The sequence below is a fragment of the Pseudorasbora parva genome, chromosome 24, assembly GCF_024679245.1.
Source record: "Pseudorasbora parva isolate DD20220531a chromosome 24, ASM2467924v1, whole genome shotgun sequence".
NCBI classification, from domain to species: Eukaryota; Metazoa; Chordata; class Actinopteri; order Cypriniformes; family Gobionidae; genus Pseudorasbora; species Pseudorasbora parva.
Window position 1 is genome coordinate 26,835,671 of NC_090195.1, and position 26,853 is coordinate 26,862,523.

Genomic DNA, 26,853 nt, shown 5'->3' on the forward strand with positions numbered 1-26,853 from the left:
GTTGCTCTGATTGGTTGTAGCTCTATCCAATTGAGGTCTTTCATGGTTCCGTTGAAACACGCCCCATAATCACAGCCCAATGGAGCAGTTTCAGACTCATATTCTGACTAGAACTGAGTATGACCACGTCAGGCTACTGAGAGAGCCTACTTTTGGAAAAGTGTGAAAGCCCTTAGGAGCACAAAGTCACAAACTGTTCTTTTTCTGAATGCTGTATGACAGGGCTATTCAAATCTTACCCTGGAGGGCCAATGCACTGCAGAGTTTAGCTCCAACCCTGATCAAACACATCCACCTGCGATTTTCTAATGATCCTGGAGACATTGATTAGCATGTTCAGGTGTGCTTGATTAAGGTTGGAGCTAAACTCTGCACTGCATTGGCCCTCCAGGGTAAGATTTGAATAGCCCTGCTGTATGATATAGCTGTTGTGTAATAAAGGCTTGACTTATTCATTTATTTCATTTAGTTTTCTTAACAATTAAGATGCTGCATGTGTTTATCCAGTCTATTCAAAGTGTGCGTCTCTCCCCCAACTTTTATGGCATATCATGTTTATGGCATGATATGTTGTACAATGATTGACTAAATGAATGTGAAGAAACTTGTGCAAGGTAACCCATTTGATCCCCCAACTAAGTTATCACATGTATTTGATTCTTTGCATATGAAATAAACTTTTCAATTTGAGTAACTATAAGAACAATTTGTAATTGACCACTGAAACTGATTTTTGATTGTTATTAAAACATGTGATGTCTGAAATATTCCAGCCTCAGGCCGCTCCAGATCCAGTAGAGCTGCTTCCACTTGGCTGGTCAGGAGGTTTGGAGACTTTATTCATGCTAGCATTACTCATTTGCCATTTCATGCATAAGAGTGCTTCAAGTTTTGGGCATGTTAATAATGTCCACTGTAGGCAAGTTGACAGAACAAGTTGACAGCATTTTATTTAAATTGAAAAATGAACCAAAACAAAACAATGACTTGAAACATAACATAACATAACATGAACAAAAACCTGAACTTGACTTGGTTACGTGAGACATAGACCTATACCAAAAGTGGTTACATGAACAATGCTAAACAAAGGAAAAGTAAAACATAAGGACTAATGCTGCATTCACGCCATTTTTTAAATTTCAATTTGTATAAAGCGTTCACGTCCTCGTTCAATTTTCTGAGAGCTCCTACTTGTACCAGGTGACTGCTGTCCCTGGCCGCTGTAGATTCATGTTGATCAAGTTGCCATTGAAACGTATAATTCTCCGAGTCCGAGGGCGTGAACAGCTCCGGAGCAGAGGGAGCTATTTCCGCATGTTTTCAACTCACGCGTGGGGGATGGAAGATTACACTCACAGCTCTCAGCTCGCAACTGCAGCCTCAGGCTTTCACGGCCAGCAGAGCAGTGTTTCAACTTCTCAAACTAATTCCTATGAAAGTTAAGCTTTCAAAGGCATGAACTGAAAACGCGTCAACATGCACTGTGAATCTATGCCGCGGACACGTTTACCTTAGCTCTCATCATGGGCTCATCCATGACTGTCAATATATCTGACTCCTGCAGCATTTTGGGCTGAGACTCCCTCAGCAGCTAAATCACATATTGAACAGACATCTTCAGTTTTTAATTGTAGTGTCTGTTCTCTAACTGAACTGATTTTATGAAAATGAACGCGGTCACGGGTGGGGGGGGTGGGGTGATCAGTGATTCAGTAATCTAGTAAATGTGGCTTTGGGAGTGGCCTCATAGGGCAGCGAAGCATTCTGGGAATTGTTGTCTTTCATTCCCATGAGACAAAAATACGTTTTCTGTCTTTTCTCAGTCTAGAAAGCACTAAATAAAAAAATATTTCACATTTCTACTACGTTAATGACCCAGTTTAAATACAGATTCATCTTCCCAGCGCTGAAGTACTCCTTTAATCGCAACACGGCATGAATGCAATTTATATGTTATATTGGTGAAAAAATTACAACTTTTAATGCATCAACTGACTCTTTATTTTTCCGGAACTCACACACCACAACACGCACCTACGGTGGCCTCACAGTGTCAGAATGTGCAACGTAAAACAGGCATCCTGAATAGCAGAACTAGAACTGTGTATATACTGTATGTATTCCGCGAACACAACAATATACACAAAGACAAATAATCAAGACAATGAACCATATGTCACTACACATTAAGAGAGGGGATACACCGCTCTACAAGTGATTGCAGTACCAATTTTGGCCACAATCGTACATACACTTCCTTTAACTGATTTGATCAATGCGACCCATACTGGCAAAATGAGTCAGAATGTGCAAGGGATAGTTTTGAGCTACAGGCTCAATTTTGATTGATTTTGAGGTTTTCACAAAAATTAGTTCATTAAGCCCTCGTCTAGTGATCCAAGTGCTCCAAATAGTTGTGAAAATGTGTAAAGTATCTTTATTTGTACATTTTCTGAGAGAAGTACCTTTCCTCTCAAGCTGACTGACAGATCTGAAGCACACAAACAAAGACTCCTCAGACAAAGTGGCACACACACACACACATACCACACAGACACACATACTTATGTCTTATTTGAACATTTGGTTAACTGTTGGGGAAAAGGTAATATTTCGACTTAAAACAGGTGTAGCTCTTTTTTTGTCCGATTCAAACAAATCATACTATAATAGAGAATGTGAAAATAACTCATTTTTAAAAAATGTGTTAATTCCGACTCATTTTGCCAGCACGTGCCACATAGATAAACATCAAAAAGCATATTTGTACAGCTTATCACATTACTCTATATCAATTTTCTTCAATCTGACTAAATATGATTTGTTACATTTCTGTTTTTGTTTCCTTTCAGTCTTCATATTGTCACAGTTTCCCCATTGTCAACATTGACAGGTTGTATAACCAGTGGTGCATTGTTATTTCCGGTGTCATTCATGTCTGGGTTGAAGTAGCCCAGTAAGCTCTCATTAAAGCACTGTCCAGTGAAGGAGTAGATATGTGCACATGCCTTCGTATCATAAAATGATACCTGTCCTTTTTCAAAATCCACGTATATGCCAATCCTCTGCGGAAGATTTTTTAGTGACAGAAGCACTGATTCATGGTTACAGGCCCTGTACTCACTGCCCCCTCTCAGACAAACTGCCCAGTAACCATCCTCTGGGCTCAGTGTCACCAAACCCTTCCTGTTGACTGATTTCTTGGCCACTCCCAAGTCCCATGATGTTTTACCTGTGACTCCTACTTCCCAATAACTCCTTCCCCTTGAGATGGGCTCTCTTGACAGGACGCACGGTGCAGTGTCAAAACGTTGAGCGTTGCTTGGAACATTGTGTTCTACGTTGCTGTCGGTCACACACTTTCTGTCTGCAGACACCACCAACCAGGGGTTTGCTGTGTCAGGGTCAAGGGTAATATCCACTGCAAGAATTACATCAGACAAAGGCAAAGTAAGTTTTTTATTAAATAGCGGTGTATGCCTTTTTTCATGCATTTTCCCCAAATCAGAATAGCTGTAAGAATTTTGTTCAAGGCAAAGTAAATAAAAAGTTGATAAAGTGTTTAAGTACAGGTTCAAGGTGGTTCAAAGCCTCAAGATTCAAGACTGTATTTAAAGGTGCACAATTTTCTTCAGTAATATATAACAAAACAAAAAAACACTAGGTCAGTGTTATATACTGTATTTTGTTCAATTGAGTACTTAAAATATCCACTGCTCGCGAGGCATGTGTTGTGTTTATCTTATTAACAATCGCTCCAACTGCCTTGCTCAGCTCCCTCAACACTCGGTCCTGCTGTTTCATTCTACAGTAACGTTAATAATCGCATCCATGAACATGATTTCTGCCCGAGTCCTATCCCGATTCTTTTCCACCGGCTGTGAAGTCCACATGTCTCAAAATTCTGTGCTCAAACTTGGCGTCATCAAACTGCGCCCTCTAGCAGATGGAAGTTACGTAGTACAGATTTTAAGTAAAGATTGTTTAAAGAGCAAGAAAAAAAGTAAAGGTTGTTCAAAGATTCAAGGTTGTTAAAGATTAAAAAAATAAAAAAGATGATTAAACATTCAAGTAAGAATTCAAGAATGTTTAAAGATTCAAGAAATTGTATTCAAGTAGACATTTAAGTAAGGATTCAAGACTGCTTAAGGATTTAAGTAAACATTCAATATCTTTCAGATATGCAAGTAAAAATTCAAGGATTCAAAGATTAAAGATCAATTAAAGATTTAAGATAATACAAAGATTCAAGAAAAAATTCAAGTAAGAGTTCAAGATTGGTTAAAGATTCAAGTAAACATTCTGTGTTTCAGATTTTCAAGTATCAATTTAAGAATATTCAAAGATTCAATTAAAGATTCAAAATGGTCCAAAGCCTTCAAGGAAAAAAATCAAGATTGTTCAAGAATTTAGGTAAGGATTGAAGACGTTTTTTAATATTTAAGTAAGAGTTCAAAGTAGTTTAAAGATTCAAGTAAATATTCAATATGTTTCAGATATTCAAGTGAAAATGAAAGAAGGTTCAAAGATTCAAGGAAAAATCTAATATGGTTCAGATAATCAATTAAAAATTCAAGATTGGTAGAAGATTTACAAGAGTCAAAGTTTTTCAGATTGTCTCATAATAACAATAAAAGTAAAGCTGTTGTGTGTCATTACTGCACTTGAATCACCAAATGGAATGTTTTTAAAATACAGTAAAAAGCTCAGTGTGGCAAGGGGGGCGTGGTTCAGCGAGGTCTGCAGCGGGAGAGAGAGCCGCGGGACAAGCGGTAAGTGAGTGGGTTGGAAGCAGATTAATAACACCTGTCTCTTGTTCTAGTAATGAGCGCGGAGCGGGTATAAAACATCGGTGGAACCGGAGATCGAGGAGAGAGAGAGCCGGACTGTTGACGCGAACCCCAGAGACTGAGTTAACCGGAAGCCGGAAGTGCCGACCCGGAAGTGATCGTTGTGTTGAGAGAGAAGCACACCATTGAGTGTGCTGATGTGTTTTGAGAATTATAAATAAATACAGAGAGCGTCAACAGTCCAACCGACCCCCGTGTCCTCTTCCTTCCTTCCATTATCGAACTTTGCTACAGTGGTGCAGAAACCCGGGAAGGAAGTAGGACCGCGCCGCCGCCATGACAACACCAACGCCCTCCGCCTCGCCGTTTGCGGACATCATCACCTCTCTCGCGGCCCTCCACCAGGATCAACACCAGTCCATGCTGGACCTGCGGGCGGACCAGGAGCGCCGCTTCGAGGCCATCGTCCGCGGCCAGCAAGAGGACCGCGAGAGGTTCCGGAGCTGGGTAGACCGGGAGGTTCGCACCGAAGCCGCCGGGCTCGCCAGCGCACCGGTCCACGTGCCCCTACACAAGATGGGGCCACAGGACGATCCCGAGGCCTTCATCGACCTCTTTCAGAAGGCAGCGGAGGCCTGCGGGTGGCCCCGGGCACAGTGGCCGGTGCGCCTCATACCACTGCTCACCGGAGAAGCCCAGGCGGCCGCCCAACAACTGCCGGTGGCGAACCTCCTGGATTATGAAGACCTGAAGAGGGCCATCGCGATGGCCCACCAGCTCCGGGACGCGTGCCGCAAATGGCTATTGGCCGGTGGAAGCGACGTGGACCACATCGTCGATCTGGTGGTACTGGAGCAGTTTATCGCTCGGCAACCTAAGAAGACCGCCGAGTGGGTCCAGTGCCACCGGCCCACGTCGCTGACGACGGCCATCAACCTGGCGGAGGACCATCTGGTGGCGTGCCCGGGGGTCGGCGAGCCCCTACTAACCTCTCCCTCTCTCTCTCCCCCCTCTGTCTCTCCTTCTCGCCCTGTCCCTCTCCCTAGGTCCCGCCCTCCAGGGCCCCCTCGCATTCCCCCCAGAGGCCGGGGTGGAATGGGCCCAGGGCAGTACGGGAGTTCGAGGGCCCCGCCCAGGGGGGCGGGGCTGCTGGGGTCGGGCGGGGATAACGGTTCCGGTTCCACCCCCCCTCCGCGCTCATATTCCAACCCACTCCCCGCCGCAGGGGCGGCGGGCAGGCCTGGGCTGGACTGCTGGCGGTGCGGCGACCCGAACCATTTTGTGGACCGATGTCCGATGATGGACATCGGGACAATGATCCGGGTCCCGGACTTCCAGCGGACCACCCCCGATCAAGCAGGAGAGTACCAAATTCCTGTGAGTATCAAGGGGGGTACATATCAGGCCTTGGTGGATTCAGGATGTAACCAAACCTCGATCCATCAAAGCCTGATGCAGCCTGGGGCATTGGATACAAGCCGCATGGTTAAGGTGCGGTGTGTGCACGGGGATGTGGTGGAATATCCGGTTGTCCCAGTCACGATACAGTTTAGGGGAGAAAATCATAGTGTTGAGGTGGCGGTTAGTCCCCACCTCCGGCATCCGCTAATTCTGGGAACGAATTGGCCCGCCTTTCCGGCGTTATTGGGGTCGTTATGCGCGGATGCCGCTTGGGAGAACAAGGCTAGGAACGGGGCGGTGCGTGTGCAGGTTGGCGAGACTGATACGGGGCCCTCGGGAACTGCTTCAGAGGAACCGAGCGGGGTCGAGAGACTGATTCTCTCGGACCGCGATGACTTCCCTCTGGAGCAGTCTCAGGACGAGACCCTAAAACATGCTTTCCAGCAGGTCCGCACTATCGACGGTCAGTCCCTTCAACCTGCATTGCCCGTCACGTATCCTTATTTTGCCATAATTAAGGACAGGTTGTATCGAGTGACCCAAGACGCTCAGACAAAAGTGGATACAACCCAGTTGTTAGTGCCAAAGAGCCGCCGGGAAATGCTTTTCCAGGCGGCTCACTCGAACCCAATGGCGGGCCACCTGGGACAGGCGGCCACGCTGAATCGTTTAATGACCCGATTTTTTTGGCCAGGCATTCACGACAATGTGCGCAGGTGGTGCGCGTCTTGTCCTGAATGTCAGTTGGTGAATCCACTGGCCGCCCCAAAAGCGCCATTGCGCCCCCTTCCATTAATGCAGGTCCCCTTCGAGAGAATTGCTATGGACCTCATCGGGCCATTAGAGCGATCCGCACGCGGACATCGTTTTGCGCTAGTTATCGTGGACTACGCAACACGATATCCGGAAGCAGTGACTCTCCGCAACATCTCTGCGAAGAGTGTTGCGGACGCACTGTTTCGTTTAATCTCCCGAGTGGGGATTCCGAAAGAAATCCTCACTGATCAAGGCACGGCGTTTATGTCACGCACGTTAAGCGAATTGTACGGATTATTGGGCATTAAATCTATTCGGACAAGCGTCTATCACCCACAAACAGACGGCTTGGTCGAACGATTTAATCGCACTCTTAAATCCATGATCCGTAAATTCGTACAGGAAGACGCCAAAAATTGGGATCGGTGGTTAGAACCCCTCTTATTCGCTGTGCGAGAGGTCCCGCAAGCCTCCACGGGGTTTTCCCCCTTCGAGCTTCTCTACGGACGGCAGCCCCGGGGGGTGCTGGACGTCCTACGAGAAACTTGGGAGGAGGGGCCTTCTTTGGCCAAGAACGAAATCCAATATGTGCTGGACTTGCGAACAAAACTCCACACCTTGGGGCGGCTATCTAGGGAGAATTTGTTGCAAGCCCAGGACCGCCAAAGCCGGTCGTATAACAGGGGTACGAGACTACACAAATTTACACCGGGAGAGAAAGTGCTCGTATTACTCCCTACATCGAGCTCTAAATTAATGTCGAAGTGGCAGGGGCCGTTTGAGGTCGCACGACAGGTTGGAGACCTCAATTATGAAGTGATATGGTCCGATAGGAACGGGGCACGTCAAATATACCACCTCAATCTCCTTAAGAAATGGAATGAGGTGGAATCAGTGTTGTTGGCGACGGTGATCGGGGGAGAGGATGATCTCGGGCCAGAGGCGAGCATCAAAGCACAATCGGTCGCGCTGGCCCCTGGGGGAGATCACCTCTCACCGTCCCAACTCACTGATCTCTCTAAACTACAGGCGGAGTACGCCGACGTGTTTTCGCCCCTACCGGGACGTACCAACTTAATTCAGCACCATATCGAGACCGAGCCGGGCGTGGTAGTTCGCAGCCGGCCGTATCGTTTACCTGAACACAAGAAAAAAGTAGTTCAGGAAGAATTAGGGGCAATGCTCGATATGGGAGTAATAGAGGAGTCCAACAGTGACTGGGCGAGCCCGATCGTTTTGGTCCCTAAAACCGACGGCTCGGTCAGGTTCTGTGTGGACTACCGCAAGGTGAACGCAGTGTCGAAATTCGACGCGTATCCAATGCCGCGGGTTGACGAGTTGCTTGATCGGCTGGGCACGGCTCGATTTTATTCGACATTGGACTTAACGAAGGGCTATTGGCAGATCCCCTTGTCTCCATTGTCCAAAGAAAAGACAGCCTTCACCACGCCGTTTGGATTGCACCAATTCGTCACGCTTCCCTTCGGCTTGTTCGGGGCACCCGCTACCTTTCAGCGCCTCATGGACAGGATTTTGCGTCCCCATGCCGCATATGCTGCTGCCTACCTGGACGATATCGTGATTTACAGTCACGATTGGCAGCGGCATATGCAGCATGTCAGGGCGGTCTTGAGGTCGCTGAGGGGAGCGGGGCTCATGGCCAATCCGAAGAAGTGTGCAATTGGGCGGGTGGAGGTAAGGTATCTGGGCTTCCACTTGGGTCATGGGCAGGTGCGTCCCCAAATTGATAAGACCGCCGCAATTGCAACCTGTCCGAGACCCAAGACCAAAAAGGAGGTAAGGCAGTTCTTGGGGCTGGCGGGATATTATAGACGGTTTATACCAAATTATTCGGACCTCACCAGCCCTCTGACTGACCTTACTAGAAAGGGGCTACCAGATACGGTCCAATGGACGGAGCCGTGCCAGCAGGCCTTCACCCGAGTTAAGGCTGCTCTATGTGGCGGGCCGCTGTTACACTCCCCTGACTTTTCTCTCCCTTTTTTGTTGCAGACTGACGCGTCGGACAGGGGGCTGGGCGCAGTCCTGGGACAGCTCCCCGGCCTGAGTCGGGCGGTGGGGGTATGTGGCAAGGGGGGCGTGGTTCAGCGAGGTCTGCAGCGGGAGAGAGAGCCACGGGACAAGCGGTAAGTGAGTGGGTTGGAAGCAGATTAATAACACCTGTCTCTTGTTCTAGTAATGAGCGCGGAGCGGGTATAAAACATCGGTGGAACCGGAGATCGAGGAGAGAGAGAGCCGGACTGTTGACGCGAACCCCAGAGACTGAGTTAACCGGAAGCCGGAAGTGCCGACCCGGAAGTGATCGTTGTGTTGAGAGAGAAGCACACCATTGAGTGTGCTGATGTGTTTTGAGAATTATAAATAAATACAGAGAGCGTCAACAGTCCAACCGACCCCCGTGTCCTCTTCCTTTCTTCCATTATCGAACTTTGCTACACTCAGACTATTGATTTTCCTGTTAGATTGGTTGGGATGTTTGAGAAAAACAATATTTTGATAGCACCAGAGAAAAACAATATTTAGACTTTTCAGATGAATTAATCTATAAATGACTTGAATATAGTTATCTCTGTATATTAAACCATAGGAGGCAATTAAAAAATGAAACACTTCAGTTTTAAAGTCAAAGGAAGAGTTTAATAGATGTGTTCTAGTGAAAGTCTATTAAAGATTCATAATTCCATATGTTATAATACCTGCATACTGGGATATGGCCTCAAGTTCTGTTGAAAAATAAAATGAACAGTTTAAATATAATGGCATTTTCCATCAAAATAATATAGTACAATAAAATTATTTTAGCTGTCAAATTACAAAGTAATAACCTCTCTTTGTGACGGTGTATATTTGTGTTTTCAGCAGTTCTTTTGCATCATTCAGGGTTTCTCTCAGCACCTCCAGACCCTGACTGGTGTGCACACTGATCTGAGACCAGCTTTTACACTGAGGCAACTCACTTGGGCTACGGAAAGCCTGGAAGGATCAAAATACAAGTACTTAAACCAGTACTTAAGTCATCATCCTCTATCACAAACTTCAGTATTTTAATATATTTCACTAAACACACTGAATTGATATTGAAATATATATAATATAATATTAAATTAACAAGAAAACGGGTATGATCAACCTGAAAAGATGCTAAAGCACAGAATAGTCACCTGTATCAAGTAAAGGTGGTCTTCAGAACACGAGAGCTTTTCAAGCTCAGCGTTTCTAGCATTCAGTTTAGCGATTTCTGCTTCCAGCTCTTTAATGAGGCCCTCTACATGTTTCTCTGTAGTTTTCTGCTTATGTTTCATCTTTCTGAGCAATTCAGACTGGCTTCTTTTAATAAACTGCTGAAGTGCCGTGAAGACTTCAACACTGTATGCCATCTCTCTTTCTGTGTTCTCCTAAAAGATAAATAATAATACATGCAATACATTAAGAATTGGCTTTACTTTGGTAAGTTTAGCAGTTGACTACCTATGCTTTCTATACCTATGGCAAGTTTATAATACATTTTAACATAATTTCATTAAGTCTATGGTTGACTTTAACTTGTCGTCTTGTTTATAAAGAATAATTTATATTAAAGAATTAATTTTGAAATTAATTACATCAAAATTTTAATTTTAAAAATGTATTTGTAATTGCTTTTTTTTTAAAGTATCTGCCAAATTAAAAAAAAATTTGAAATGTAGTTTAAAGGTTCTTACTTTGTTTAGTTTTATAGAGTGTTTGAGTTCCTCAGCTTTACTCCATCTCTCCATAATCATCTGCTTCAGGTTAGACTGTGTCTTTAATAACTGAGTCTATGACAAACACAGAGTGAACACAGATCTGATTGCAATTCTGTCTCATGAAAATAAATCAATTACACAAAAGCAGCTGTGAATCTGTTATTAAAAATTATCATAACAATGAAGCGTACTGTCTGTGCGCTGATTTGCAATGAAAAGGAGAAAAAGAAAAAAAGATTTTGGGGAGACGCAGGGGACAAGGATTGTGTGTTCTGCAAAGTGAGTTGGAGCTAAATAAATAATTTTACAATGTGCTGCTGTTGTGGATGGTCAAGCAAATGCTTGTGCTTTGTTTCTGTTTGATATAATATTAAATATATCTTTTCAAATACTGATATTCTGGTCTATAACTCCTCCCAAAACTTCCCACTGCCCTGTATCTTGCCCTCTCATTGGCTGTAGGTCATCGCGGATGTGATTTTCAGTCAGAACTCATTTCACACAGCAGGATTTTGAATCGCCGACAGGTCCAGATTTTGAGCAAGGGTTGTGTGTTCTGTAAAGAGGGTTCGAGGTAAATAAATAATTTTGTAATGTGCTGCAGTTGCGGCAGGTCAAGCAAATGTTTGTGCTTTGTTTCTGCTTGATATAATTGTAAATCAGGGTATTCTCACAAAAATGCGTATAAATAGTACGAGTGTGCAATGTCGTGGAATGTTTACGCCAAAACTCATTTTGGCGTGTCTATGGCACGCGGTTTTTCGCGTGCATATGAGACGCATTTTATGGCGTATTATACATACGAACTGATATTCTGGTCTATAACTCCTCCTCGAACCTCGCGCTGCCCTAAATCTTCTCTCTCATTGACTTTAGGTCATCACAGTGTGATTTTCAGTCAGAACTCATTTGAACACAGCAGGATTTTAAATCACAGAAAGGTCCAGATATTTAGCATGCCAAATATGTCACGGCTTTGGCGACTCATCTGCGAGTTTCTCTGATCGCATCTTTGATCGTCATGGATCGCCTATGAGTTAGGGCATTGGTCAGTGATTTCGCAAAATCTGACAACGAGTCAATATCGCGCAGTGTGAACTCGGCATTATATCGGTGCATCTCAATCAACTCCCTAGCTCCTTGGTATTTATGAACAACAGCTAAATTGATATTTTTCTGACATTGTTTTTTAATGTTATTTAAAGTACATTATGATAAATAGCTTGAAGCCATAAATAAATTATAAATATATACACAGATGCCTCATTAGCGGCTGTTTCTGCTATATGTCTGGCAAATTGGAATGGTCAAAGCTGCTCCATGAACAATCGAGAACAAGTTTACTGAGTGTCTGGAAGACTGGAACCATAGTTAAATGCATGTATGCATTTACGGTATATATCTGCAATAGACTTCAACAGATGATTTTGCTAAAATAACACAATAAAACAGGACAGAGGTGTCAGCTAACACGACATTAAAAAGTTGCCATAGTAAAATAGACCATTTACATTTACATTTACATTTAATCATTTAGCAGGCGCTTTTATCCAAAGCGACTTACAAAAAAGGGTAGAGCAATAGAAGCAACGAAACAAACAAGGCCAACAACCTGTAAGAGCTGTAAGAAATCTCAATTAATTAGCACAGTACACAACTTTTTTTTTTTTTTTTTTTTTTTTTTTTTTTTTATATAGCCAGCTACAACAAATACTCACGTACGGAAAATACAGAACACTGGATTTTGATAGCTATGATAACAACCCATTAGGACTAAGGCTGATGCCCCAACTGTTGTCGTTAATGCGGATTCAGTGGCCCAATGGGTTGGTTTTGTATGGCATTCTAGCTAAACGCGCAGCAATAGCCATCGACAGCAAAAACTCACGTACGCAAAATACAGAACACTGGGTTTTGGTAGCTATGATAACTATGTAACATACCCGCCTGAAGGCACAAATCCGGATGAGAGACGTAGATATGATCAGTAAGTGCTATTCTGTATTGGTCAAGTGCAATAGGAAAAGTGCAATTGGAAAAGATGTGTCTTAAGATGTTTTTTAAGAATGGCTACAGACTCGGCAGCACGAATTGAGATCGGCAGGTCATTCCACCAGGTGGGAACGGTCCAGGAAAATGTCCGTGAGAGCGATTTCATGCCTCTTTGGGAAGGAACCACGAGGCGCCGCTCATTCGCAGAACGCAAGCTTCTGGAGGGTGTGTAAGTCTGAACAAGTGAGTTTAGGTATATTGGTGCAGAACCAGTGGTTGTTTTGTAGGCGAGAACTAGAGCCTTGAATTTGATGCGAGCAGCCATTGGCAACCAGTGCAGTTTGATGAAGAGAGGCGTAACATGCGCTCTCTTCGGCTCATTAAAGACCACTCTCGCCGCTGCATTCTTGATCAGCTGCAAGGGTTTGATAGTGCATGCTGGAAGCCCAGCCAGAAGAGCATTACAATAATCCAGTCTGGAGAGAACAAGAGCTTGAACCAGGAGTTGTGCAGCCTGTTCTGATAGGAAGGGTCTAATCTTTCTAATGTTGTATAAAGCAAATCTGCAGGACCGGGCTGTTGCAGTAATGTGATCAGTGAAGTTTAACTGGTCATCAATCACAACTCCAAGGTTCCTGGCTGTCCTTGATGGAGTTATGGTCGATGAACCAAGCTGAATGGAGAAATTTTGATGAAGTGCTGGGTTGGTTGAGAAAACAAGTAATTCTGTCTTTGCAAGATTGAGTTTAAGATGATGCTCTTTCATCCAGTCAGAAATGTCTGTCAGACAGGCAGCGATACGAACACTGACTGTAGGATCATCTGGTTGAAATGAGAAGTAGAGTTGAGTGTCATCAGCATAGCAGTGATAGGAAAAGCCATGTTTCTGAATGACGGAACCTAATGATGACATGTAGATGGAGAAAAGAAGTGGTCCAAGGACTGAGCCCTGGGGAACCCCAGTAGCTAGATGATGTGACTTAGACACTACACCTCTCCATGACACCCTGTAGGACCTACCAGAGAGGTAAGACCTGAACCACTGGAGGGCAGTTCCTGAGATACCCATCGTCTTAAAGGGTTACTTCAGAGATTAGCATATGGCTTTGTATCAGTAGAAACTCTGGAGTATATTCAAATGATTGTGCTTTCCCCCCTCATATCCCCCTGAGACACGAGATTAATGCATTTTACTTCTGGAAAAATTCCTCCTATGATGCAAATTGACGATATTTGCATCATAGGAGGAATGTTTGGCCAAAGGCTAAAGACTACAGCCAGCAGAGGGAGCCATTTCCGCATGTTTTGAATCCGCGCATGGGGGATGGGCGGTCACACTCAGCTCGCAGAGAGAGCTCAGCTGGCAGCTACAGGGCACTCATTTAAACGAAGATATGGTGAGCAATGTAAGTCTTTTAACTTCTCAAATTAATTTCTATGAAAGTTAAGCTTGCAAAGGCATGAACTGAAACGCGCCAGACTGAACTCGCGTTGTGAATGTATGCCGCGAGTGTAGTTGCAATTACCTCAGCTCTCATCACTCCTGCAGTTAGTGCTCAGTGCTGTGATACTCGCGCGGTGACTCATTAACAGACTGAACAGACACGTTCAGTCTTCTCTAACTCCGTCACAGTAATCAAGTTGGTGGCTTTGGGAATGGCCTCACAGGGCAGCAAAGCATTCTGGGAATTGTAGTCTTTCATCCCCATGGGACAAAAATACATTTTCTGTCTTTTCTCGGTCTAGGAGGCACCAAATTCAAAAATAATTTCACATTTCTACTACATTGATGACCCAGTTTAAATACAGATTCATCTTCCCAGCGCTGAAGTACCCCTTTAAGTGTTGACAGGAGGATCTGGTGGTTAACTGTGTCAAAAGCAGCAGACAGATCCAGCAGAATGAGCACTGAGGATTTGGAAGCTGCTTTTGCCAGTCTCAGTGTCTCAGTTACCGAGAGCAAGGCAGTCTCAGTCGAATGGCCGCTTTTGAAGCCGGATTGGTTGTTGTCTAGGAGGTTATCCCTTTCAAAAAACATAGAGAGTTGATTGAACACAACTCGCTCAAGGGTCTTTGCAATGAAAGGCAGAAGGGATACCGGTCGGTAGTTTTCTAAAAGTGCTGGATTCAGAGAGGGTTTCTTAAGCAGTGGGGTTACCCGAGCCTGCTTAAATGCTGTGGGAAAGGTTCCCGTGTGAAGAGAAGTGTTGACAATGTGAGTGAGTGCAGGAGTGATTGAAGAAGAAATGGCCTGAAGGAGGTGAGTGGGTATAGGATCAAGAGGACAGGTAGTAGGGTGATTTGAAAGGATGAGATTAGAAATATCTGCCTCGGAGAGCGGAGAGAAGGATGGAAGCGTGTTCGTGTTAGTTGTTGAGATGTGGTTGTCAGTTTGTGATGAGGAGAACTGTTTGCTGATGAGGGATGTTTTGTTTGTGAAAAATGATGCAAAGTCATCAGCTGTAAGAGTTGATGAAGGAGGGGGAGGAGGAGGACAAAGGAGAGAGGAGAATGTTTTAAAGAGTTTGCGAGAGTAGAGCATTTGTTGATTTTGTTGTGGTAGTATGTTGTTTTAGCAGTGGAGACATTTGTAGAGAAAGAAGAGAGAAGAGACTGATACAAGGTAAGGTCAGTATAGTTTTTAGATTTCCGCCATTTCCTCTCTGCCGCCCTGAGTCCAGAGCGATGTTCACGGAGAACATCAGACAGCCAGGGGGCAGATGGGGTGGGGCGGGCTGGTCTGGATGAGAGGGGGCAAAAACTGTCTAAGGAGGATGTTAGAGTGGAGCAAAGAGTGTCGGTAGCACTGTTAGTGTCCAGTGCTGAGAACTGAGCAGGTGGAGGGAGTGAAGATGAAACCATAGTGGATAGGCGAGAGGGAGAGAGGGAGCGTAGATTACGCCGAAAGGTAATCTGTGTAGGAGTGCGTGTTGTATCAGGAGTCAGTATGAGGTTAAGAGTGATGAGAAAGTGGTCTGAGGTGTGTAATGGAGTAACTAAATTGTTGTCCGTGGAGCAGTTGCGTGTGTATACGAGGTCTAATTGGTTACCTGATCTGTGAGTAGCCGTAGTAGATACTAACTTAAGGTCAAATGAAGTCAGTAGAGTGCTGAAGTCTGCAGCTAGGTGTTTATCAAGATGGATGTTGAAGTCACCAAGCAGAATCAGTGGAGTGCCATCCTCAGGGAAGCTAGAAAGTAACACATCCAACTCCTCCACAAAGTTACCGAGGTGACCTGGAGGACGATAGACCACTACCACATGGATTTTAACAGGGTGAGTAATAGTGATTGAGTGCGATTCAAATGAACTGGCCGGTAGAGATGGTAATGGATCAAATTTCCAATCATTTGAGATAAGCAAACCAGTACCCCCACCCCTCCCAATAGGCCGAGGAGTGTGTGAAAAAGTTAAATTGGTTGAGAGGGCTGCAGGAGTGGCAGTGTCCTCTGGTTTGATCCAGGTCTCAGTTAGGGCCATGAGGCTGAGCTGAGAATGAGTCCCAATAGATGAAATGAAGTCTGCTTTGTTTACAGCAGACTGACAATTCCAGAGACCAATTGGAATAGAGAGTAAAGTAGCAGAGGATGTTAGGATATAGCGCAAATTATTAGGATTGCGGCGTCTCGTGCGTACAGAGCGTGAATTACGAGTGCTAGTAGTTATAGTTGAGATTTGAAAGCACATGGTGAATACAGATCAGAGAAAAGGCCAGATCGTAATTAGAAAAGAACCGAACACCAATAATGAAAGGAAGATGATACTCAAGTGCCTTGTCGGGGTCCTTGCTCGCGAGGAGTTGCACAGGGAAGAGTTGAAGTCTTTACACTCGTCGGTCTTCACACAAGGAGGGCTTCACACTGCCGCTTCCGCTGCCGCGGACTATCACGCTATTTATACTCACTTGAGTATCGTTATTGAAAGCAGCTGGGAACGCCCCCAACAAACTCACTCCCAACGTGGCAAAGACCAAACAAATGCTAACTCAACAAATGCTAACTCCCACACACACCGCCAGAATACACCAAAACTACTAATACACACCACTGCACCACACAGACACACTTATCCAACAACAAATGAACAAACAATCAAAAATGAGAAAAGTTACAAACACTTACACAGTAGTTGTCTATCAGTCAATCAATGCTTCACCTCTAGCCAGCTGCTAACAAACACACGAGGCTTTTAATACCTCGCTGGCCACGCCCCCAACAAACTCACTCCCAACGTGGCAAAGACCAAACAAATGCTAACTCAACAAATGCTAACTCCCACACACACCGCCAGAATACACCAAAACTACTAATACACACCACTGCACCACACAGACACACTTATCCAACAACAAATGAACAAACAATCAAAAATGAGAAAAGTTACAAACACTTACACAGTAGTTGTCTATCAGTCAATCAATGCTTCACCTCTAGACCATTAAAAAGTACCTTAGTAAAAACCTGTAATATTGACTTAAAACACACACACCAGACAAACCATCACGTTCTCATCTGTGAAAGTTTAACCCATTTTTTGGGGAATTTAAATCTTGCCGGTTTCACAGCAAGAATCTGCGCCACGTTTGGGGCTTCACATTGATTCTTACTGTGAGTGACCAGACGCTAATCTTTCCAAGATGGTGGGTGCGCCAACGTGTCTGGAGCAATCAAATGTGGCATCTACGTATGCGTGATAAATATCAGCTAGATTATGTTAATTACTTGTCTAGTGATGTGCCGAACTATAATTGAATAAAAGTGTAGTAGCCTAGGAGATTACTGGAGAGTGGCTATGTTTACCGTACACGCCCCTCAGTTAATGTGAAGAGGTGATGCGTGTGAACCCTGATTATTTAAGGAATGTTTGAGTGCCGCTCAAGATGGCTGGGTGAGTTTTTCTGTCAAGAGCACTCAGTCGTGAGAAAACGCTAAACGGACGCTTGGCATGAATAGTGTCTCTGGGGGGTGAAGATAGTCAGTTAGTGGGGGGTAATGTGTTAGATAGTCAGGAGTATAATCACTGGCTAGGAGAGCTCCTCAAGGGTGCAAAGGGAATGGTCAAGTGACCCTGAAACCCAGAAACTGTACTATGGATGATGCTTAATGCTGAACCTGAGAGACTTATTTGTTCTACTGCGTGATTCAGTCAACAAGGGGAATCTCCTTCCCTGCTGACGTGAGCCCATCTACATGTGCCTGCATGATAAAAGGTGTGAAATAATGGCTGATAAAAGAGGGTAACGGTTTTATGAGGTTGTATTAATTAATAATTTATAAAGTATTGTGTAGGCTGTCATCCTGGAGTAGTGTTCTCTGCTCGCCTTTTCCATTTGGCTGTTACAATAGTTTGTTTTGTTTTCTTTAAAACATCTATTGCGTGTAATGTGTAGTGAGTTCGCACTTCAGAACTTCCATTATAATGAGCATCGACGCTCCCTGGTTTTCACAGTGCTTTGTGAGACTTTTTAAGGAGTGGTTATTTCAGTGCACTGGAAGGATTTTGTGATTGAAACAGCCCTTAAAATGGCCGAACTAGGGAACTGACTGCGACGCACACTAAGGCTGCGTCCAAAAGCCTATGCAGCTGACTCGTTGCCTCGCTGCCTTGACAATGACTTGTAAGGCAGTGTTTTGTGCATGAAGGCACCTCACAAAACTAATTTGGGATGGACTTCTAAGGCAGTGTAACAGTTTGATGAACTACAGCAAAATAGAGAGAGCTTTAGTGAGAACTAAACATATTTAATTACTACATTAGTAATTTCTCACTAGAAATGACATAAGAAGTGGAAAATATTAGTTAAAAAAAAAAAAAACATTTACACACAAACTGGCCAGCAAACGTTACTTTCGGACGCCATCTTTTCCCCCCAGCTCAACTGTCACTGAATGGAAAGCACAGGATTGTGGGATACCAAAAGCAACGAAGGATACATGTATGCTACCTTCAAAAATCAATCAGATGAAGGTCTCTCAGGAGACAGGAAGTGAAGCAAACAATAGATTCGGACATTGCTTGATGCCTTCCTGCCTTCAAATGTGTCCTCCAAAGGCAGCATTTTCCAGGTTTCAGACGCAGCCTAAGGCCCCATTTACACTGCATGGTTCAAGTGACCCAATTCCGATTTTTTTCCTCTCATGTGGCACAGATCGGATATGACATGTGAACGTGTAAGCAGGAAAAAAAACGCATGAATTCAGATATCCTCAGATTGGAATCAGGCCTCACTCATATGTGGTAATAAATCCGATATGATTCGGATGCAAGCATTAGAGTCTGCCATGTAAGCAGTCAAATCTGATATTCCCAGTAAATGCGAGTCGTTCATCATTGAAAAAAGGACGCAGGCGAATGACGTCAACACAGGTGGACAAAACTGCGATCAAGGGCCAGTGTTGCCAAGTCCGCGGTTTTCATGCGGAATTGGACTACTTTAACACAGTTTTGAGTTGCAATTGGACGGGTTTAGTTGTGAAAACCTGGCAACCCTGTCAAGGGCTCTCCTCTTTTTCTCCGCCTTACGAGAGAGATGTTTTGCCTACCTTTAAAGATGTGTGGAACAGTGCAGACAGCAAAACATTGTACAACCATTTTGTCTGCGTCCATCGCATATCGCGCTGTTTTACTTCCTTTCATCGTTTAAGAACGTCTTGAGCTGTTTTGCCAGTTTACAGTGTAAATGCAAATATCGGATACGGGTCGCTTTTGAAAAGATGATGTAAGAAAAAATCGGATATAGTCACCAAATCGGAATTGTGCAGTGACCTGCAGTGTAAATGCAGCCTTAGTTTTCCTTGTTTGCTACCTTGGTTACTAATCGATCCCACGTTTATCTGCTTAAGTTCTCTATGCAAGTTCTCCTTTGTTTTGTTCATTGCTTTGTCAGTTCTCATTGTGTGCATAGATCTGCATGTGGTGTTTTCCTTGCGAGCATTCTCCATGATTATTATTAAAAGTATTTCATATTATAATTTTTTCATAGTATAAATTGTTAATTTAAAGGTGCACTATGTAGCATTTTTGCAGTAAAATATCCAAAAACCACTAGGCCAGTGTTATATATTTTGTTCAGTTGAGTTCTTACAATATCCCAAATGTTTCCAACTATTTTGTAAATTGTGAGAAAATTGCTATTTTCACCAAGGACCCAGGACGTCTCAGCATAGCATTTGCGGGAGTCGCCTGTCAATTGCGTCATATTTGCGTTACTCTCGGTTTCTGGTTTTGGCAGAAATGCTTTACTCTTAGCAGTGTGAACAAGTGTCACAGCAGACGCCAAGCAAACGCACAGAGTAACGTCATAACATCATTTTAAACACTTAAATGTGTCTAATATGATAAACAGAGGTGCTTTAACTTATACCATAGACTGTAAAAAAAAATATGGACGTAGTGTCCATGACGTCACCCATTAGATTCCGATAAACCGCTCTGAAGCGTAAAGTAGGGGCGAGCTGGCCATTGCCATCTTGCTAGCCCGTCATCGCGAGACACATCTGGATCACAGAAAATGGGCAAAGAGGCGGGATATGGGCTGAGCTTAGGTGACGCTCAGACAGCGGGTGATGACTACAGACAGCGGATTCATTTTCTGTTATCCACCTGTCACTCAAAGTAACCACGCAGAACTTTAACCTTAATTATGCAGAACTTTAAGGTTTTATATAATGCAAACGAACGAGTTATAAAACAGTCATCCCCCTCAGAGTTGCCATGAAGGGCAAAATTAGCCGTATAGACCAAAACCACAATTTCTACCAGGCTGTAAACATGTTTTTTTCTGCTGTAAAGTTGGTAATTTTAACATGGGGCTCAATGAGATTCTGCTCCCTTCTGGAACTTATCTCTAGTGGCCAAGAATTGCAGGTTACATTACTTCCGTATTGGCTTCAAGAGAGATCGCTGACCGTAAAAGCGGAATTAGTGCCGGCGCCCGGCGACTGTGTCCCGTCCCGTCCCGTCATAATAAAAGTCCTGGTGGTCCCAAGATGCTGTGCTCAAACCATGGTGTCATTAAACTATGCCATTGTTTTGAATAGGCGCCCTCTAGCGCAGTGGTTCTCAAACCTGTCCTGGGGACCCCCAACCAGTGCACATTTTGCATGTCTCCCTCATCAAACACACCTGATTCAAATCATCAGCTCATTAGTAGAGACTCTAAGATTTGAATTGGGTGTCTGATGAGGGAGACATGCAAAATGTGCAGTGGTGAGGGGTCCCCAGGACAGGTTTGAGAACCACTGCTCTAGCGGACGGAAAGTTGCAAAGTGCATCTTTAAAGGGGGGGTGAAATGCTGTTTCATGCATACTGATCTTTTTACACTGTTAAAGACTTGGATTCCCATACTAAACATGGACAAAGTTTCAAAAGTTAAGGTGGACGTTTGATGGGAGTATTTCTTTGTCAAAAATACTACTTCCGGTTAGTCATAAGTTTCGGCAAGTTTTTTGCGATCATGCGTCCCCTTTGACGTTAATGGGGGCGGAATTTCCTTGTATGGGCCGTACGGACAATTCTACCGGAAGAGCGTGAGAGAGAGAGAGGGAGAGAGCGAAAGAAAGCGCTGGCTCGTAGGCTGCTGCACAGGTGATGTGCACAATTACAATGTCACCAAAAAAGTGCGTTTTTGGTTGCCAGACCAAGACAGTCCTGCACAGATTCCCCAAAAACCCCGCGTTAAGGCAACAGTGAATGGAATTTGCTTTTCCGGATCAGCAACTGAGTTGCGCGAATGTTTATATCTGTTCGCTGCATTTCGGTGCCGACTGTTTCATAAACAAGGCCCAGCTCGACGCCGGATTTTCCCGATCGCCTAATGCTGAAGGATGGAGCAGTCCCAACGATAAAGGTCCCAACGTTAGAACCGCAGGCGGTGAGTAAGACTGCTTCAAATGTCTGTGTTTTTGCCTATGCTCATCAAGTAGCCCAAACATGATCACGTATAGTTAATTGATCAATGGAGCATGCGATGTGTAGTGCGTGTACATTTGTTTAGCTGGCCACTATATGTGTAACTTTATGTTTGTGTATTGTAAAAGCACTCCAAACAACAATACACAAAGAGTGGGGAAATATGTTGAACTAAATAAGCATGCTTCTTCATTCAAATGTGCTACTATTCCGTGTCTTTCTATGTAAACACTAACTTAGCCTGCCATGCAAAACCAGTCCGCTTACTAACGTCTACACAAACCACGCGTAAACACACACACACACGTGCACAACTGCACTTCCCACATGTACACCTTCAAAGACAAAAATACGACGATATAATTCAAGTATAAATATGTAAATAACACAAGCTGCTAAGCATATTATATAGTTAGTGTATAACTTGTACCACATAGAGACGTCCTGCTCTAGTCGTTTTTGCTGCTGCTCCTGTTCAACTGCAGCCTCTGGGTCTGATTCCGGATCATAGATGTATGGCTGTATCTGATTAAAAGCCATATTTTTATTTTGAATAACGTTTTTTCCCGCTGTTAGGGATGACACAGCTTTACGACGCACTCGACTCAACACAATAGCAGCAGCGCGCACACGTCATTATTTAGCTCCGCTCACACGACACGCCCCCACCCGCTCGGCTTTTTTCGGAAAGACTCGGAACAGCGCATCTTTCTTATATAATTATAAAAAAAATAAAGACTTTTCGGAGATATGCAGGATGCAATGCTACTCTATAGGTACTCAAGATTGACATGACACTGACTGAAACTGAGTGTTTCACCCCCCCTTTAAATGTTACTACATAGTAGTTAAGACACATAAGTGGGACAAAATATTATATTGTATCATGTTTTTTGTATCATAATCATTGATTAGACAAGTAGCATCCAAATGTGCCCAAACCTTTCTCTCTGCCCATTCTTTCTCCACTGGTATTGTGTGGTGTGTGCTGTGTTCTGTATTCATGCACAACACACAAACTGCTGTTTGGTCAAGTCTGCAGTAAAGCTCCAAGGGTCTTTCATGTATTCTGCAAATTCGCTTGTCCATTCGCTGCGGCTGCACAAGCTTGTGCTTGGTGAACCTGGAGGTGTGGGACGTCACATGCAGCTCACAGTATGATGCCACACACACCAGGCAAGATTTTACAGCACGGGATGCTTTCTCCTGTGGGCACATGTCACATAAAACGTATGATGTGACTGGACGATACGCTGATGACCTCTGACCCTTCTGCTTACGGATTTGCTCTGCCATCTCACGAGCAAAATAATTTTCACAGAGCTCTGGTGTTTCCTGGAAAACTGTGGAGCATTTGGGGCAATGGGAGGAGCCAGATGCTGTCCACTGTGCAAGGATACATGACTGGCAAAACGTATGACCACATGGAAGGGACAAGGGATGGGTGAAAACATCCAGACACACGGAGCACTGGAACAACTCCTCAGTCATGAAGGGGGTGAAAGATGACATCACTATGGTAGAGGAGGGAAGAAAAACAAAGTGATGTCATAAATAAATGAACTGCATCAGAAACCCACACAAAGAACAACAAGAGGAATGCAAACACGAATGCGGTGGCGGGTTTAAAATGGGCCTGGAGCCAAGCAATGAAATAACAATGACAACAGGAAACAGTGACTGCATTCATTTCAATGTAAGACCCTTTAAAGTGCTTTAAAGTTTGAATATTACCTTTCATACAGTGTGTGATATTTTTTTTGTGTGTGTGAATGTAAATGTTCTGCAAAGTTGTAAAGCCTAAAATTGCAAAATAAATAAAGTTATTGTCTCCCAAAAGAAAAATTTGAATCTGAACCGCCTGAACGAGTCGTTTGTAATTCGAATCCTACTGCTTGATGGTTCTAGGTCAAGACATCTGTATAATGCCTGTCTATGTTGTATGTTGACTGCATCTCAAATATCAGAGTTCGCAAAGTTCTTGTTCTTGAAAGATGGGTCAGAACTAGGGATGTCAATTTTCACAAATTCCCATGATCCATCGTCGTTTAAATTAACGATCAATTAATCGATTAATCGTTAACCTTAATACTGAAATATGCGTCTACAGCAGTGGCTTATAGCCGACAGCATTACAGGATGTGCAATGCTGCTCAAAACGCTATGTTCTTCACCAAATGAATGAGCAGGATTTTTTTTATCTAGACAAAGCGCCATGGGATTGTAAAATTAGTCGATGTGATTTATAATTTAATTAAATGACTTATTTAATAACCAAATATAACCTGTAATACAACACGAACACGCCACCTCAGATCTGTTATTCAGAATGTGTGGACGCTCTACCAAGAACAACGTGCTGAAATGTCACCTTAATCCAATTAATTCAAAACGTTCTATTAAAATATTGTTTTCATTAATGTTATGTAGGCTAATGTGACAGTCCCAATCATAGTTATTATTAGTTGTGCTTTGCTGTTTGAACTCCGTGAGCTGAAGCTGATGCGCTGAATCAACACTGGTAAGTTACACTGAAGCTCTTTGCTAGCGTGATATTTAACTCAACAAAAAGCTTCCTATATGAGATTAATCTGATTTATATAAAGTTAACAAAATATTAAAAATTATATATTCACAAAATGATGCGAATGCACAAGTGAACTTGAATTCAGTTGCTGATTAAAGCCCTGCATTTATGCCCGAGTCCGCCGGCCCCGACTTTTTTACGGGCTTCGGGCCAATTTTCACGTCATACCTAAAATGTGGGCCAGGCTTTGGGCCTTTTTTTAGGCTTCTCCTTCGTTCTATATGTATTTTATCAAATAAAAGGAACAATGAGATGTTCTGCGCTGGTGGAAACAACATGAGACCATAATAGCTAACGCGACTGTCAAGATGGCTCGCACAGTGTTCAGAGCATAGGTTCAGAGTCTGCGTCAGCAGCAGCAGCACGCGTTTCTTCAGCACAGCTGCTAGAGTCAAGGCCGGAGACACACTGCAAGCGTGGTGTGAGCGTGGCGTTTCTGTTGCGTGTCATCCGCGGGGCGTCTGCTGCTATTAATGTACAGGGAAGCCCTATACTTCATGTTAAATATAAATATATTGCCTATTGATACAGCAAAGACAACGTCGGCAGTAGCCGGCCCATGCCATATCCATGGTATTGACGGCAAAAGGCTACAGAATATTTCGTTCTGTATTGACTGGTTTAATATTTCAAAATCGATAATTATGTTGTTTTTTATTATTACAATTAGGCCTATATCTGCATTTATATTAACCTACAGACTTTCAAACATGAAAATGTCACAATGTGTTATGGGTGATAGCCTATGTTGTGCCTAGTCAGATAGATATGATGGCGCTGCAACACGCATCGCAGCAAATGACTAATGCAAGCCAGCGCAAATGGCCGTAAAAATGAAACTTAAAATAAGTCTTAGATGCTCAAAAACACATTCATCTTCAATAAAATTGAATGAGACTAAATGATCTTACCAGTGCGCTTAGGTCGCGCTCTCTTATGTGGTCTTTGAATTTGAAATAAGCTGCTGAATAAAATGCATCTTGAATCTTTTGCTTCCGTTGCTGTAAACTCCGTTAAATGAGCATATACCCCGGGAATTGAAGATCGGATTTATATTCATTTGCGTAGGTGTAAGGTAGGCTATAAGACAACTTGCATGTTTTTTTTTCATTTTTATTTGTTTTTAGATTGTTTAGCTCCGTTTGCGAGAGCCGCGAGCAGAATCAGCCTGCCTCAGCTCGTCAAAAATGCCTTTTAGGCTACTGTTGGTAATAGTTGGCAAAATTAACTAACATTGTGATGCTTGAAGTGTATATGGATTATTCAAATTATATCTATGGATTTTATTATAGGCAAGACAAGTCAAGAGTAGATTTGAGAGACTAAATCGATTAAATATGCGGTTAACTCACTGTCGGCCGCTGGTCACTTAAAAAAAATTAAAACTTTAATTAAACATACAAAAAATGCTCTAAACATTTTTCTAAATTAACTTAATAAAGAAACTAAACGAAATATAACTACTTTGATATTAAAAACAAAACAGAACTATTTTAATGGCTGCAACAGTGTAAAAAAAAAAAAAAAAAAAAAAACGGGCTACAGTCGGACTCAGGCCGAGAATTTTGATAAGCTGTCGGACACGGGCCGGGCTAGGGCCTCAGCGTCTCGGGCCAGGGCCGGGCTAGGGCCTAGATTTGAGGTCATTTTATTGCTGATATTCATATTCAGAATGGGAGGCGCGTACACGCGCTCTTCCTGGAACAACGCTCTTAACACGGCATCTAAACCCAATGAATTTACAACCATTTATTAAAATAGTGTTCTCATTTCTGGTATATAATATGATCGTCCCAATCATAGTTATTATGCATTGCTCTGTATGAGCTAAAGCCGAAGCACTGAATGAAAACCGGTAGCCATCACTGACTGAAGCCATTTGCTAATGCGTTTTATTTCCCTAAAAAAAACGCATCCTTTATGATTGATCACATATATAACGTTACAAAATAATTGTAATATTACAAATTACTTCAGCACAATCTGATGCGAATGCACAAGTGCACTTGAACTTAGTTACATGCCAGTCAGAATGCGCGACTCATGTTGTGTATGCGCTCTTCCTGGAAACACACAACAAATAAACCCAAATACTTGACAATCACAATGTTTTATTACAATAGTGTTCTCATTAATGTTGTGTAATATGACAGTCCCACTCATAGTCATTATTAGCTGTGCATTGCTGTTGGAGCTGCACGCTGAAGCTGATCACCGCCACGCTTTTACTACCGCTCGCCTCTAACATTAATTATTAACCAAATGCATCCTTATGAGATAAATCAGCTATAGATAGGCCTGCACAAAATAAACACAATATTACAACTTACATTTGCGCAAAACAAAAGGCTGCAAATGCACATGCAAACTTGCAGTCCTGATGAAGGAGTAACTCCTGCTGTAAAATGGTCCCAAATAGAACTCGGGCACGCTCGCTTCATTTTTCCTCCCGTTTCAAGGTTGAGCCGCACGCACGCGCATGACCCTGCTTAATCGATGATCGATAAGTCTTATCGACAATTAATCGATCATTGATTAATCGTTGACATCCCTTGTCAGAACCAAGCGGCAACCTCCCGCAATCTCTCTTGAAGCCAATAAGGAAGTAATGTAAACTGCAATTTCTTAACTGGCCTCTAGGGACAGGCTCCAGAAGGGAGCAGAATC

At 43.4% G+C, this 26,853-nt stretch overlaps 1 protein-coding gene across 1 annotated transcript in view; it reads right to left on the minus strand.

Annotated features, from left to right (window-relative positions):
• Window positions 1-924: 924 nt before the first annotated feature.
• The window catches only part of btr33 (bloodthirsty-related gene family, member 33), a 67,958-nt gene continuing 42,029 nt past the window's right edge, over window positions 925-26,853 (minus strand). The window contains exons 2-7 of the mRNA XM_067435181.1: window positions 22,542-23,113; window positions 10,673-10,768; window positions 10,133-10,366; window positions 9,797-9,944; window positions 9,668-9,694; window positions 925-3,424 (exon numbers count right to left, since the gene is read on the minus strand). Coding sequence (XP_067291282.1) covers window positions 2,859-3,424; window positions 9,668-9,694; window positions 9,797-9,944; window positions 10,133-10,366; window positions 10,673-10,768; window positions 22,542-23,111 — 1,641 coding nt within the window. The 5' untranslated portion in view covers window positions 23,112-23,113 and the 3' untranslated portion in view covers window positions 925-2,858. The remainder of the gene's footprint in view (window positions 3,425-9,667; window positions 9,695-9,796; window positions 9,945-10,132; window positions 10,367-10,672; window positions 10,769-22,541; window positions 23,114-26,853) is intronic.